The sequence below is a fragment of the Cephus cinctus genome, unplaced genomic scaffold (assembly GCF_000341935.2).
Source record: "Cephus cinctus unplaced genomic scaffold, Ccin1 Ccin1_scaffold0617, whole genome shotgun sequence".
Taxonomy (NCBI): Eukaryota; Metazoa; Arthropoda; class Insecta; order Hymenoptera; family Cephidae; genus Cephus; species Cephus cinctus.
In genome coordinates, this window is record NW_014333261.1 from 17478 (window position 1) to 32950 (window position 15473).

The following is a 15473-nucleotide window of genomic DNA, read 5'->3' on the forward strand; positions in this document are numbered from 1 at the left end:
TCAGAATACGAAGTCAGTGAATTTGTAAAGCAGGTAGGGATGCAGATACGTAGAGAGGTTTTAGTAAGTGAGATAATTATAATATTTAGATCCAGAGTAGATTATTACGCTAGATTTAAATATTCGAACTTGCGGAAGGGTATATAGTCACCGATTTATTTCTGTGCTTCTTTTAGCCGGTAGTAACATTTAAATATACATAGAAAATTATAATTTTATATAGTCCATATATCGTTAATATCTCCCCCCAATAAAGAAAATCCTGATACACTTTCTTCATCCTAATGTACGACGAGGTAAAACAAAAATAAAACCGTGCATTCAGAATGCAGGCACCGTTCATATATTTATACATATATATTTATATGTATATCATACCTGTATGTATTATGTATAATATATTATATTTAGAGAGAGAAAGAGAGAGATAGTTCCTTCCTCCTCCTCGTGTATACATATACGCAATTTTATGTATATATTTAATTATATAATATATATCTTACATCCACTAGAAGTGTTGTTATTTGTTCATTTAGTTTTACCAGGATTTTCCACCATTGTGGAATTCCTATCTGTTTGTGAGCATCACCGAAATCCAATAACGTGTCGTCAATTCTTTCGACGACAATTTGTATCGTGTCAAAATTCAAATTCCACGTGTTTTCCCGCTCTTCCGCTTTGCTCCCTTTTCAATATTGAATTTCACTCGTTACGGTGTACCCTGATCCGTAGCACCTGCTGTCAATGTGACTTTCTTACAAAAGTACTTTTTTTTTCAAAGATCCCGCCCGTACAAGTACCACAAGGGTATTGCGAAAATTCAATAAAAAACACTCGGAGAATATTATACGGATCGTTTCGTACAGGTACATTCAAACTTCCCGCGAAAAAATCGAATACTCGTGGCTCCACTTTATTTCTCCGGAGCGTTACGAAAAATTTAAAACACACTTTATCCTCGACAATGACAACTATACAAATGTATCCAACATACACACAGGATTTGGGAAGTATCTTATTAGTGGCACTAGTGAGTGGTTAAGGTTTAAGAAAAAATCGTGGACATTTAGAGAAAAAAAAAAAAGAAAGATGAACCGTCAACCAATTCCACTTGCCACACTCTAGAATTGCTCTAGGTTTTAAAATACTATCGTCCTACTGTAACGTGTGTCATTTGGTTTATTTTTTTCTTTTTCATTTGTTTCACCAACCCCCGAAAATGTATTCTAACCTCTTTTTCTCCCTCGATTTTCCGTGCACACAAAAACAAACGGATCGATTCTCGTTACGGCTGAGGACTCCAGAAAATGCTTGTCCAGCCAGTTTTTCCTGCTGTACTTTTTTTTCCATCCCCTATTATTTGCTACACACCAACCCCCAAACTCTGGTCAACCGACGCTTTTGATTCTAGCAACGAGCAGTCACGAGAAACGATCCGACAGACGCAAAATGGTTGATGAGTAGTTTTTTTTTTTTTTTCCTTTCGAACGAATAGCTAACGTGGCAGCGACAGGCCCGTCGCTTTTACGAGCTTGTCGATAAATATGTATTACAATCGATATTGACTTAATTCTAATATGTATATCTATATCTAAAAAAAGTATAGATCCTATCCTTTCGATAATCACATCTAGAGCTTCTTCTTGTTCTTTTTTTTTTTTTTTAATTTTTTAACTTACATCTCGCTACAAAGTCACAGCGGTTAATTAACATTTTTACTTCCATCTAGACCTCGCGACAATTTCACTTGAAGCGCCATTACAGTGCTTCATCTTGACTTTTTTTCTACCTTTTACCTGCTTTCAATGTTTTTATTTTATTTTGTTCACTAGATATACCCCCCACGAATTCATTCCCACGGGGATATGGAATCATCAATTTTTCAAATTGATGATGGACGTGTGTAGAGGGAAAAAAATTGGAAGGCAAAGAAGAAAGAAAGAAAATGAATACTTGAACACAGTGGTATTCCAGTAGTAAAAGTGTCAAAGAAGACAAAAAAAAGGGTCTAGTTACTTTTTCCCTATCCCAATATTCCAATTGATTCCTAGTTACCGTAAAAAATGTAGTTGCGATATCCCCCGACGTCCGTAGTTACATGAGGATTCCTTCAGGCCAAACGGATTGTCACTACGAATCGAGTTTGCTGTAAAAAAGGAACAAATAAAAAAAAATGGTCCAACCCGAAGTAGACATGTGAATGTATCAGGTATGCGGGACATATAATCGACGCGAATCTCCCTGTCGTATAAATTTGAATAATGTGACGAAAATTTGGTAGGGTGGAAGAGAAAGAAAAATGGTCTCCCCTATATTCAAGCCGCATTCTCAATCAATAAGAAACGCGAGAACTGTCATTATCTGCTAATACAATGTCGAACGGTGACGCGATGGAAATTGAATTTATCGAAATCGTCACGATATCGACTTAGAAAACGGTTCTTCTCCCCGATTCCATCTTCAACTTACTTCAGGCAAGTAAAGACGATCGAATCGCGACACGACGAAAAAACGGCAAATTGATTTCACGTGGGAATTGTCTTGTACAACGGCAGCCTACTATTGCGTGTGACGTAACGCGCGCTTTAATGCAAACGATTTAAATTCCGCGCGTCTCCGGCCAGTCACGTAAAGAACGCGGAAAACCATACAAACTACGGCACTCGGAACATTCTCCATCTTTACGTTTTCAAGGTATGAGAATCGGCATGGCCTGAATTTCTCCTTTCTTTGTTAATCTCTCTCTTTCTCTTTTTCTCCCTTTGTCATTTCTCAAATTCTCAAGAGTCTCTTACCTGCGCATAGGTTAGGTATAGACAACCTCTCGTATTCCTTACCTCTACCTACTTTCAGGCGCCTATAACGAAATACGAGGTAACACGATAAAAATCGTGACTTTCCTAAGATAACAATGAGGTCGTATAGAACGATTGGCACCAGATTAAAAAAATATTTTTACTCGAATATTATAAAAGTATTGGATTCAGCGAAAAATAAATACTGGCACTTAGCACCCTGACGAGAGCGCAGAGCCAATAGGGATAAAGGAGAAGAAGAAGTTTACAATTACTTAAAGCTTGTGAGAGCAAATAAATAAAAAAAGATACAAAGGCTTCTGTGTATTGCTTTAACTCAGTAATCGAGCACTAATCGTTCTAAGCGAATCCACTTGGACTCATTAGGGTAAACTGCATCTACTACATTGTTACCGTTCGTTGCAATTTTGTTCTTGCTGTATATATACACATATATATATATATATATCTTTAGTCTTCATATTTTGCCGCCTCGATTTCGTATTTCCTCTTTGTCGGATTTCTCCTTCGTGTGGCCTAGTCGCAGCCTGTGATGGATATGATTAGTGCGATGGTCCGTCTTGGGCCAAGTATTTAGTATTGGGTAAGGTACTTCCTAGTAGTACATTGTTATACTGACGACAATAACAAGTACGGACATCAGACATACAAGTACATCAACAGTACTGTAAGAGAGAGACACATAAACAATTCCTCCCGTTACGTACGTGGCTGCCCGACCTAATATCAATCGAATACAGCAAAGAGTGAGTTACGCAAAGTACTTGTGAGTACTTATTAATGGGAACGTCTTTGACATTATTTTCAATTGATCTTAGCATACCTTAATTTATCTTATCTTAGTTAAACCTTACGTCGCATTACGGTACGTCCCTTTCGAAATGTCCTCTTATTAGAGTGAACAATTAAGGAAGCATTCTATTGGCTTGTATTATCGACAAATCGACCTTGATCGGTATTCATTGTGCCATTGTGAACATGGAAGAATTTACTTTACTTGTAAGAATAACGAATTTCGTCACAATATTACTTGCCAACAAGTACTATGCCATTGCGAACATAAGGCACAATGCAATACGATTTTACATGGCTTATTTTAAAAGTTAGTGCATTCAAAATGGAGATACAAAATTTCATGACTCAATTTAGAAAAATGGTCTACGTAGAGGCAACGTGGATTTAACAGCACAATGAAAATAAGTACCCATAAGGTGCGACTATCCAATAAAGATTACTTCAAAGTAATGTCAAAGACGTTCCTGACCAGCCAGCTGGGTATTTTTTTCTTTCGCCATTAATATAATACAAAAGTATATACACGCTAATGTAATTTGAAAAAAAAAGAAAGAAAGAAAAAATCCTGACGCTCACGATTCTTGGTGCCTGTCCTTATCCTTGTACGGAGCAAGGATTCAGACCTGGGTAAGAAGCGTGAGCTGGGTCCCGTTTCTCAGAGGATCCTTATTCTGGTCCCTAGAGTCACTCGAGACGGTGATGTTAGACCTGGAGGTCATAGTTACAGCCGTAGTCGAAGTCTTGCTAATCAGAAATCCACGTTCCCCATCCTCATCCTCGAGATCAGCCCTGGAGTGTCCACTGGGCATCTTACCAGGTTGACTCTTTTCAGCGGCAGCCTTGTTCCTCCTGGGGAAGACACTGTTCTCGATGTGAAGTGTAGCGTTGATATCCTTACCAGCTGCACAGGTGCACGCCTTGAGGAAGCTCTTCTTGAAGTTGTCGCTGAGGAAGGCGTACAGTATAGGATTCATGGCGCTATTCGAATAGCTAAGGAATCCAGCTAGAAGGAAGCTGGTGATGCTGACCCCAGTTTGACATTCCTTAGGCGGCGTGTAGATCAGTGCCACCTGGGTCAGCCAGTATGGCAGCCAGCAGAATACATAAACGGCGATCACGGTCAGGACGAGTCTGGTCACCTTGCGATGAGATCGCTTCTTCTCCTTAGACTTGTTCTTTGGTCCCACGGTCTTCAGTTTGCGTATCACCAGGAAGTAGAAGATGAAGATCAGCACGAGGGGAATCGCGAAGCCCAGGACGAATGTGTAGAGAGTGAATGTTGTCTGGCCGCCATGATCGTCGGGCCAGTATATATTACAGCTCACAGAACCATCAGGCTTCTCCATTGCGTTTGCATAGAGAAACACCGGTGTCATGAAGACCGCGCTGGCGGCCCACGCGATCAGACTCACCACCCTCGAGATGAACGGCGTCCTCATCTTTGGTGAACTTATAGGATGACACACTGCCACGTAACGATCGGCACTCATTATGAAGAGGAATATACTGCTGGTGAATTGATTCACGCTCGTAGTAGTCATATAGGCTTTGCACATTATCTTACCGAACGTCCAGGAACGCAAGCTAATGGTAGTCACCAGAAATGGAATCCCAATGAGGAAGCACTCGTCGGCTATGGCCAGATTCACGATATACATATTGGTGACGGTTTGCATTTTTGAAAAGCGCAGTACCACATAGATCACAAGAGTATTACCTAGTAATCCCACGATGCACACCAGGGAGTATAGAACCTGGGTGATTAATGAGACCGTCGGCAAGTCCTGCCCGCAGCTCGGAATCATCGAGTCATTTTGACTGATGTTCTGAGCCCCGTCGATCAAGGATGAGTTCATCGTTACTGATAGGTCCATTGTGAACTTTCGATAGACTCTGAAGCTTCGGAGGAACTCTCGATTATATCCTTATTCCCTGCTCATCCGTCTGAAGTTCATCAGCATTTTTTTTTTTTTTGCAAAATTACTACCCTGGTTCAAAATCCGATTATCTTTCTGGCTGTCTCTTCTTGATTCTGTAGCCTGCTTCTTACAGCTGCTTATCCATCGCCTCTCGAACTTTCAAAGCTTATTTACCGCAAATAGCCCATACGCTATAAAGACATTATCCACTCAATGCTCTTTCTCTATTTATTCTTCAATTGGCAATAACCCACAGTTATTCTCCTCGTTGGTAGGACTTTTCTCAGATTTTTCATTAACCATTTACCCTCGTCGATCTCAATCTCCATTAATCTTCTTCCTTTCCTCTTCTCAGTACTTGTTAAGCCGTTAACTTTCCTCCCTCAAATATACACGCTTGGTTAAAGTATCGATGTAATCCAGCCAATGAATATCTTCGAATACACTTGAGACGACGAAGAAGACGTTGAAAACAATGAGGACGTGCCGCCGCCCATCCAACAGGCGTATTGGATATTCATCGGTGATTGGAAGCCAGCAGTTACAATAACTTCAGTCCAGAAAATCAGTCGTCCGGATTTCAATAACACCTGGAACACAGAAACACGAGGTATATTAATATAAATGACATATCGTATAAACCTATACGTATTAGCTTAGCTTAGGACACGATACAAAATCCAAGATCAAATTCATTCTATCGAAATTTCCAATCAATAATCCAACCAACGAACCCATTCTTAAAACTGCTTTCAATAATGAACGTGACGTAGATACCTGAAGCGTATATCTATCTATTAGTGGCATCACTTGACGATCCTTCATCGTCATCGGCCAACCTGAACGGCATTGTTTAACGTGATTGTTTAACGGCAGCTTCAATTAGTGCACTAATGTGCAAACCGTTCGAGCGACAAGTGTGATGGATGCCCGTGCGTTACCATACGTCAAGGATCGATACACAAATGCTGAGTCAAGTATTAAAAAAACAGCCTTCAAACAATTTGGCACACGTACTGAAAAATCTGATTAATTATCAATTTCAAATACACCAATCAGATTTGACAGCTACAATGCTACCGGTTAGCCAACAATGCTTAATATAACTTATAGTAATCCCATGACAGCTGTCAGACGTTCGAAGCAAATAGCTCTGTATACCAGAGCATTGTTATAACATTAGAATAAGCCACACTGAAGCATATCAGAATGTATATAAGATTTGCGAAAAATCTAACAGGAGGACTCAGTTCTACCAGAAGCGATTGAGTAGAGTATACGAGCTAACTTCCAAGTATGACGACAGTTTTAAAGTGGAAGAGCACTGATGACTTTATAAGTTTCCCAGGAAGATAATCGACGAAGGGTGTGACCAGATGAAGCTTGATAACGATGGCTCGGAGAGTGAGAAGAAATAAGTCAAGTGAGAATTCCTCAATTCTAAAGAAGACTCTTCTGGTTACCATGAGGCATATCCTTGTGTCGAGAAGTAAGGTGGACAGAGTCTGAAAAAAGTTGAGGGTTAGAGACAGTTATTGAAAAGGAGAAGTAGAAGTGGTAAAAAGAAGAAATTTTTTATGGCAACGATCCTCAGACCGTAAATGGAAAGAAGAAAGGTATACCTCAGGCCGAAGATCATCGTCATGGACATCATTTTGGGTGAGCTCGTAAATTTCCAAGTACAAAATTCCAGAATGGCGAGGAACGTCGGGAGAGACGTTGGTAAATAAATAAAGTCGAAATCAAATGATAAATCAAGTGGGCTCTATTTTCGCTCGTGTAACTAAACACGTTGGCAGATGATGAAGTAGTACTAATAAATTAGCCAGTGTAAGCAGCGTTGATTGTTTAACAGCGAGGAACGCTAATATTATGAGAGAAAGAACGGTAAGCGATGATTGCCAAAAGCAATTGGGATTATTCTCAGTGTCTGTCTTTGTTCGTACGTCACGCCCATGTGTACATACACGCAATATAATATACAATAGGTATACATAATACAGTGAAGGAACTTATAGGGTAATAAAAAGGAAAGCATCAAAGGAACTGACTGTTAACTCAGTGTATAGTACGATATTGATCCCGGTAAACACAAAGTAACATTAACGTATCGAAAATGTTAAAAATTGCTACTGAAGTACGAAACAGTAATGAAACGTCTCATGTATGTAACTGTTACATCCCTGAGTGGGACATTCTAACATTGCCGATGAGTAAATATTACTGTGTTTGCTGGAATAAGTGGGATACGTGTGAAACGAGCGGAAGATTCATAAAAAAAATTATCACGTCCCAGTGATAATATCTAATATGTCCATTACATGTATCTAAATGAGAAAATGGTGAGTGTGACAGATAAGAACCCAGTGTCAGGTAAACGAGGCTATGTCGAGCCAAAGGGGAACGCGAATAGTTATAGCCCTGTATGTTATCTAAATCTATTAAATGTTCATCAGGGCCACCGTTAAATATTGATGAAACGCGCCGGAGTACAAAAAAGAGAGAGAGAGAGAGAGAGAGAGAGAGAGAGAGAGAGAGAGAGAGAGAGAGAGAGAGGAACAAAATCGAGATAACGTTAGCGTTAACGCGTTAACCGTAACGTAAACAGACGCACGAAAATTCCATGAGTCGGTGGCGTTAGAAGTTTTCCTGTAGTCGGATGATGGAGGGAGAGGATTCTGTGGAAAAAAAGAAAAAAGAAATTTCAGGAATAATGTATCGGAGATGTACAGTAGGTCAGGATAAATAAAATCGTAACATACGTCGTTTGCGTGGTCGATCCACTATCAGAGGATAAACCAATGCATCGATTTGCTGATGAACGTACTTTCTTTGACATTGTTCTCTCTCTCTTTCTCTCTCTCTCTCTCTCTCTCTCTCTCTCTCTCTCACACTGAGACAATTCTCTTTATCTTCTCAGTGGGTACTGTGGAAGCGTCTGAGAATATTCTATATCTCTCTGCAGCATACATTTATCCTTGTCCTATCGGGAAACCGTCCTCAGGATCTTTCTCAGTCTGAATCCAGGACGTGTCTCATGAATTACTTAGAGTTCCCAGGGGCAACGTCGTTCAGGTAGATAAGTAGGTAGATTCCATTCCAGCGAACAGTTGCACGTTATAGTACCTATAGGGTCTTGAAGGGTTTAGAAAGTCGTAGAAAACCATCCCAGCTATATCGTCACCGCAGCCACGTGCGATACCTCCCCCCCTGTCTATATATATATATATATATATATATTGTTGTTTCCCCTGAGCACACAGGTTAAGCCACACGCATACTCTCTCTATAACTACGGACTAATGACGTGAAAATTTCGCGGATGAGAGAGTTCCATGAAAAACAGCCTGAAGCTCGTTCGCTCTTCAAAGTGTCCTTTTATCGAGAACACAGGGTTTCTGATTTTGAAAGTAGACTATAGGACCATCTAATGGGGATCCTTGATTAACGCACAACGATCCCGCAGAGGAAGCCCCTGAAATAAAATAAAATCAATAAATCCAGAAAACTCCAACATAACCACAATACTCTAGCTATCCTGAACAAGGTACCCCCGGTCCAGTCCTATCAATATTCTATTAAAACCGTAAATAGGAAGACCATAAAGCACTACCCATGACGTCCGATCAATGAGGATTCGATTGCAAATACACTGGTCAATATCCAATAAATATGTATATCTCCGTGGACGACAGGTTATGTAGGTTAGGTCATACTCGATTTCTCATGAAGATTCCCTGGCTGTTTTAATCTCGCTATATTGGCACCACACTGGGTCAAACTTCAGATAAAAGGGATGCTACCGAGTAAGCCTGTGCTGCAGTGTGCAGAGAATATTGGCTCGTGTTAAACGGGTCTAAAGGACGTTCTCGAATTAACACGCTCGCTCGCGGTTAACCTTCGAGCGGAAGTACTTGCAATTACTCAGTGTGATCGTGCTAATCGTAATTAACCTTACGCTACGTAATTAACGCGGCCAGTAAATTGTATAACGGATGAAAATCTATCTATGAATATATCTATAGATTATCCACTAGTCTTGACAGGCAGAGTTTGTTCTGTGTCTACTAGGTATAGCGCATTGACAATCTATACACGTGGTACATATTGACATCATTATTCTTGTACCGTGCTTGCACCCTCTTATGCATTGTCGCAATATTCGCTAGATAGCGTGACAGTAATCGTCCGCTGTTCTATGAAACAATTATGGTAATCGAGTAAAAGTACCGGAGTCCCAACGTGAATGGAATTATGTGGGATACGTGGCGATGATTGTGTTCAGATATACGAGGTCTATTAACTAAGTATCGACCAAGTACAATTGCTGGTTAGTCGATTTCCATGTACATTGACGTGCAAGTAAGGAAAGTTACATTTTTGATCTGTAGCTGTACCGAAGAAAATAATGCAAGACGTTCAAGAGAGACATCTGCGGGAAGTTTTCTGAAAACAAAATTCTACGTGCGCATGATAAAACAGTAAGTTAGAATAGGAGAAGCAGCCGCGATATTATTTACCAATCGATTGGTCTAACCTAAAAACGTAGATTGGTAGTACAAGACAGATTTCCGATTTCACGTGAAATCCAAATTTATTTGACAGCCGTCCGCGATCGTTAATAACGAGCGTCTGGGCGATTTCGGGTAAATAAAATAAACGTAGGGAAAGAAATCAATTGCAAAAACCGTTAGGGGATCGGCTGGTGGGAGAAAGGAATAAAAAAAAATGAGCACCGCCTTTAATTTTAACAGGCGTGGGTAATCAAACGCTTTACGACTGTTGAAACGAAAGGAAAACGGGGAACGAAAGAGAGATGGCGCATGCCCAACCGACTTCTTTTACTTAAACCTTAACCTCAAACACCAGTCTAAAGCTTAAATCTTCGAATCCTGCTACTTTACATCTAGTACATTGGTCGACACCCCTTGACAACGGATAAAAACGTTAACGACACCAAATTCGACGTCGTTATTCGGATTTCCTTTTTCCCGCATTTTATTTACAATGATCGGTTGCGCACAGTTAACGGCGGGGAGGCGATGACGAGGACACGACAACGTCACGAGCAGGAGTACAAATTTTGGCTGATTGCGAGAGTAAGGCTGTAAAATGGCCGCGAGTCGCTTGGTCTTCTAGTCTCATCCTTTGTTTCTCTCCCCTTTTCTTTTATATGCTTTTATTTCCCTGCTGTTTTTCTATCCCTTACTCACTCTTTTTTTTACGAGGGATCAGCAACAATGTATCACAGAAACTAATTAGGCTTGGCGAATTAAGGGTTGGCCCTCGTTAAGAGAGAAAACTCTCGTCTTAATGGACGATCTTTTACTCGCGTCGGTAAAGCGGGTCCCTTGAGTTTATGGAATAAAGCAAAGGAAAAAAAAAGAAAGAAAACGACGAAGGGATAAATCGACTCGAACCTTTCGTTTATAAAATAATTTTCATAATCAAATTGTCTCGGGATAGTCGTCGGCGGACGAGATCAACCTACCCCTTTTTTTTCTTTCTTTTTTCTTTTTTTTTTCCTTTTTCGATCGTTAATACACGTCCATTTAATATGCTGATTAATTAAAATTTTATACCATGACGCAGATACGATCCTCGCGCTATCACAAATATATATACACACACACACACACCTCTGGCTCTTATATATATCCTTATATACTATTGTACATACGCGTAACTCTATATACGCGTATATATTTATAATTTATGTATTCTTCTCTGATGAGATTTTTTCGTGCCGCATTACATTCGCACTCGGCCACACGTTATATGCAAAACAGTATTACAGCATTGCTCGAATAATTCCAATAGTCAATAATCGTTGTGGAATTCGAATTAATTGAAGAAGCTTAACAAGAATCGTAAATAACGACCTGATAAATAACATATATATATATATATATGTCCTAGTGCCAGCGGAAATTCAGTTTCATAACGCTTTTATGATGCATAAAAGTATTACAGGACTATACGTACAGTGGTGACCTCTATAATTTTGCAATAACATTACACGCAGCCATATGCTATCTATTTTATACGCATAACGTACGGCCAAGAATTAGATAATAGATACAAAGAGCGCTACCCATCTTACAGATAAAAATTACGCTCTATATAATTCAATAAACAAAGACAAATCAGGGCTTTCACTGTAATCTCCCGTAGAATTCGACGATCGTGTCTTCCTCTCTGCGGAGGCGCAATTTCGCTTTACGATAACGCATTAAACTTTCAAGCGGAATAAATTAAAAGGGTCGTATATTTCCGAGCAATGCGCAATAACCAGGCAAATAGGTACAGCGTGCCATTTCAGATTGGTACACGTACACTATACATATATACATACATAAGGACGCGTATGTATAAGCAAACCAGCATAATGTATCTAATGTAAGAACAAACGAAAACGTATACAGAGCTTTTAAGCGAGATTAAGACAGGGGCAAAGTTCCTTTAAAAAATGGACTCGTTAAAGTCCTCCGAATCTTCTTGATGGTGAACGGGTTTACGTAGAGACTAGTTAAACGATCATGGGATACCAATATAGAAGTCTTCACGAGGATAAGGTTAGGCGTAAGTCAGCAGTCGTGAAATCCTTGGGAGGAAAAAAACAAGGATTTCACCTCCCACACGAGGAATCTCCATTGGCATCATCAGAGACTTTATATCGTGGGAACTCTGATAAATCTTATATCCGATGTAATTTCATAGGTCCTTATCACAGCAGCATTAACAAAGAGTCAATGACAGAGAATAATGCAATTATATTGCACATCTTGAGAAGCATTGGGACAACAAGTGGTACCTGGAATAAATATGAAATACGTAACGTGTCTCTGACAGAAGGTATACTTGATAAAAAAAAAAGAGTACTCAATATAAAAAGAAAAAATATTCAGTGCAACCTGGTATACCTGAATACATATGTACATGCGTGCGTCACGAACCAGCGATAAAAACCGACTGAATAAATCCACGTGTAAAGCCTGAAACTCTCTTTGCAATACAGAATTCAGTATTGCCATAAGCCAGAAGCATTGAAAAATGCTGTTTTGTTTGATAAACAATGGACACACGGAGAAGCCGACAATTGCTTTGTATTAGAAACAGATAATGGCAATAGCAAGGAATATGTAAACTGTACAAGAGAGTAAACGAGTTTTGATAATAAAAGAAATAAATTATCACTGCCCATACAACTGTACGGTTGTCTCTTTGTATTTTCCGTATTACTTGGTTTGCTAAGAAAAAAAAAACAATCGGACTTTATATATGTACCTTCTTTTGTTTATACGGTTGCTAGATACATCTGCTTTTGGTACCGGTGTCTACTTTTTATGTGTCTCTGTATGTTTGCTAGATATATCTGTTTTTGGTACCGGTGTCTACCTAGTCTACCTTTGCCTCCACCTCGTACCTCTACAGGATGTACGTAGACAAGATTGAGACAGTCGACAGTTAAGGTGCTACGTGTAACGTGTTTGGTGTGTTAGCGGATGGACAGTCAGTGGGGTTGGTTGGCTTGAACAGAGGGTGGAACGTTAGCTAGGGATATATGCAGGTCATGGCGCATGTCAAGCTGCGAGGGTGCGGCAGCCGGCAAAACGAGCAGGGCGGATCCTTTTGGTTGGCGATCGAACCCTCGTAAAAAGAAAATACCATTTCGAGGAAGAGTATCGCGAGACTGACGTGACTACCGCGAGAAAATCACGTGTCTGGCGAACGAGCGATTCACGTGACGGGATATTATAAATTGTTAAAGAGATCTTAGGTCGTGATGGCGCCGGCAAATTCTCACCAGGTAATACAGGGCGCACGAGGCCGTGTTCCACGTATGACAACAGTGTATACAGGAGTAACGTCTATGTCCGTACGAAGGATTTCGGCTTTTACACTGATCTTAAGTCTTATCAAAGGATCTTATAAGATTCGGCTAGTGTTTTTATTAATAATTAATTAATTTAATTCCGAGTGCAGTTTAAAAATTCATAGATACCATTAGATGTGCCTCTCGTGTACGTCATACGTATAAATTACTGAACGGTAGATCACTAATATATTCACAGAAGAGTGTGTGTTCGTAGAGATAATTTGAGAGATAAATATAAAAAGGGATATATATATATATATATGCACACGTATGTATACAGATGTCCAATCAATCCCAACAACCTGATGCATATTTATTTAATCCTTAACGTTCCATAGTAATCGAGATAATGCCCGTAATGGGAATTTCTCGTGTCGAGGGTGTCGCGCGATTCGCGGCTGATTTACCTTTTAGAATCGCTGGAAGTCTGGCCGAGTGGTTTTAACGCGTGTGAATTGGTTGCGCAGGGCACGCATTTCCAAAAGTGTCGCGGCTCGTGTTACACGGGATGATAAAGGTACCTACACTGATCGGAGATGAAATCGGGACTGAGTGACTGGGGACTGGGCGTCAGTGAGCGTCGCGACGGCAGCGCGTTGCTTCCCTACGGGGCGTCGCGACGCCTGCGCCCTTAAACCCTCCCATCCCAAATACATTCTCATCCCCGTTCTTATCCAATCTGCCCTTTGCCCCACGACCCCTTCGAGCGTCTATCCTTTCTACCTAACTATCTATCTGCCTAACTATAACGTATACGGTTCCTTGCTATTGCCAGGCGTAGGTACGCATTAAAGAAGAGACGCCGATTAAATTAAACGTCAGCTTTTCGCCATCTTTGCTTGTCCCCATCGGTATCATCTTCTCACCTCGCACCGCCCTTCTCGTTTCTTTGTCTTTATCATGAATATCTTCCTTGTTTTCCTTCTCCTCGTTCACTTCCATTCACTTCAATTCACTTGGATGGGTCCTTACTTTTCTCTCTCGCCATTCCCACCAGGAGTCGGCTCTTCTCGGCCGATCTCGTGACTTATCTCATGATCAGCAATTCCTTCCGCCGTGAAAACACTAGTGCATTCACCAAAGTGCTTTGTGCTTATCTGGATGATAAGAGGATTCACGCTTCTCTTCTCGTCCTCTTCTTTTATTTTTCTGTTTGATAAAGCATCTGAGTTCTCTACGAGAAAAAGGAAGAGAAAGGCTTTACCTGCAGGGCGAAAACATGCATTATCTCCAGGATCGTATGACGTTGGACGTTTCACGCTTCTCGGATGTTTGGGGAACATCAAATTTGCTGGAGGAGTAGCGTGAAGGAATCGAACAATGATTCTCTTAGAATTTTCCACTGAGCCACAAACTGCAAAGATAAATATAGATATATTAAATAATCGCATTATACGTGCACGTTCTGCCGTCTATTTAATAATTCTCCTAGGATACTTTAATTGTCCAGGAATTCCCCTATGTACAAAATTAAAGGAACGATGATAATACCAATGAAGAACATTTCTCTAGCCCCGTTTCTAATAACAAGAGTCTACTTTATAACCAGGTCGGGTATATACCCCAGTCTACCATCATTTGACAAATTAACTAGTTTTATTCTTTGATAGCCTTCATTCCGCCTAAGACAAAGCCAGGAAAAATTTCACTTCCTGTATCTACTGTCCTACCAATAGGTATCTCGTCCACTCATCCCAGTCGAGGTAGATTAAGTGAAGATTCGCAGCATGCGGGTAGACATTTGAAATTTGAAGAGACATTCATCAGTCTCCGTCAACGAACTTAATGTAGTGAGGCGGCAGGTCAATCGATACCACAGACAGTTTCAAATAGTCTCACCAATTAAGCCAATGCTGAAAACAAAGTAGTTAAAGAATAAAAAGAAAGAAAATTATCTCTCCAAGATATATTTACATGTGTCATGGTTGCTATTACCTCAGGACGAGTGGATTGTCATCAGGAACTGTAGTGCCTATAGTGTCGACTGGACGTGTCTCATGAGAAAACCGCAGGCCAAGCCTCCTTAACAATGTTGCGAAGCATAGCGATTCTGAATAATTCATA

At 40.3% G+C, this 15473-nt stretch overlaps 1 protein-coding gene across 5 annotated transcripts; it reads right to left on the minus strand.

Moving 5' to 3' along the window:
• Positions 1–134: 134 nt before the first annotated feature.
• On the minus strand, positions 135–15472 carry LOC107269281 (somatostatin receptor type 2). Of its 5 annotated transcripts, XM_025086433.1 has the most exons (4): positions 15345–15472; positions 15080–15262; positions 14614–14763; positions 135–6120 (listed from the first exon to the last, which is right to left on the minus strand). In XM_025086433.1, exon 4 carries the CDS (start codon positions 5483–5485, stop codon positions 4229–4231), a length of 1257 nt encoding a protein of 418 aa, XP_024942201.1. In that variant the 5' UTR covers positions 5486–6120; positions 14614–14763; positions 15080–15262; positions 15345–15472; the 3' UTR covers positions 135–4228. The 5 variants fall into 5 exon arrangements, with proteins under 5 accessions (XP_024942201.1, XP_015598453.1, XP_015598452.1 ...); XM_015742967.2 differs by lacking the exons at positions 14614–14763; positions 15080–15262; positions 15345–15472 and adding exons at positions 8145–8208; positions 13817–14603; XM_015742966.2 differs by lacking the exons at positions 14614–14763; positions 15080–15262; positions 15345–15472 and adding an exon at positions 13817–14603.
• Between the last annotated feature and the right edge of the window lies 1 nt (position 15473).

Coding starts and splice junctions, on each gene's coding strand:
- LOC107269281 (XM_025086433.1), bottom strand. CDS start 5,485: ATGGACCTATCAGTAACGATGAACTCATCCTTGATCGACGGGGCTCAG.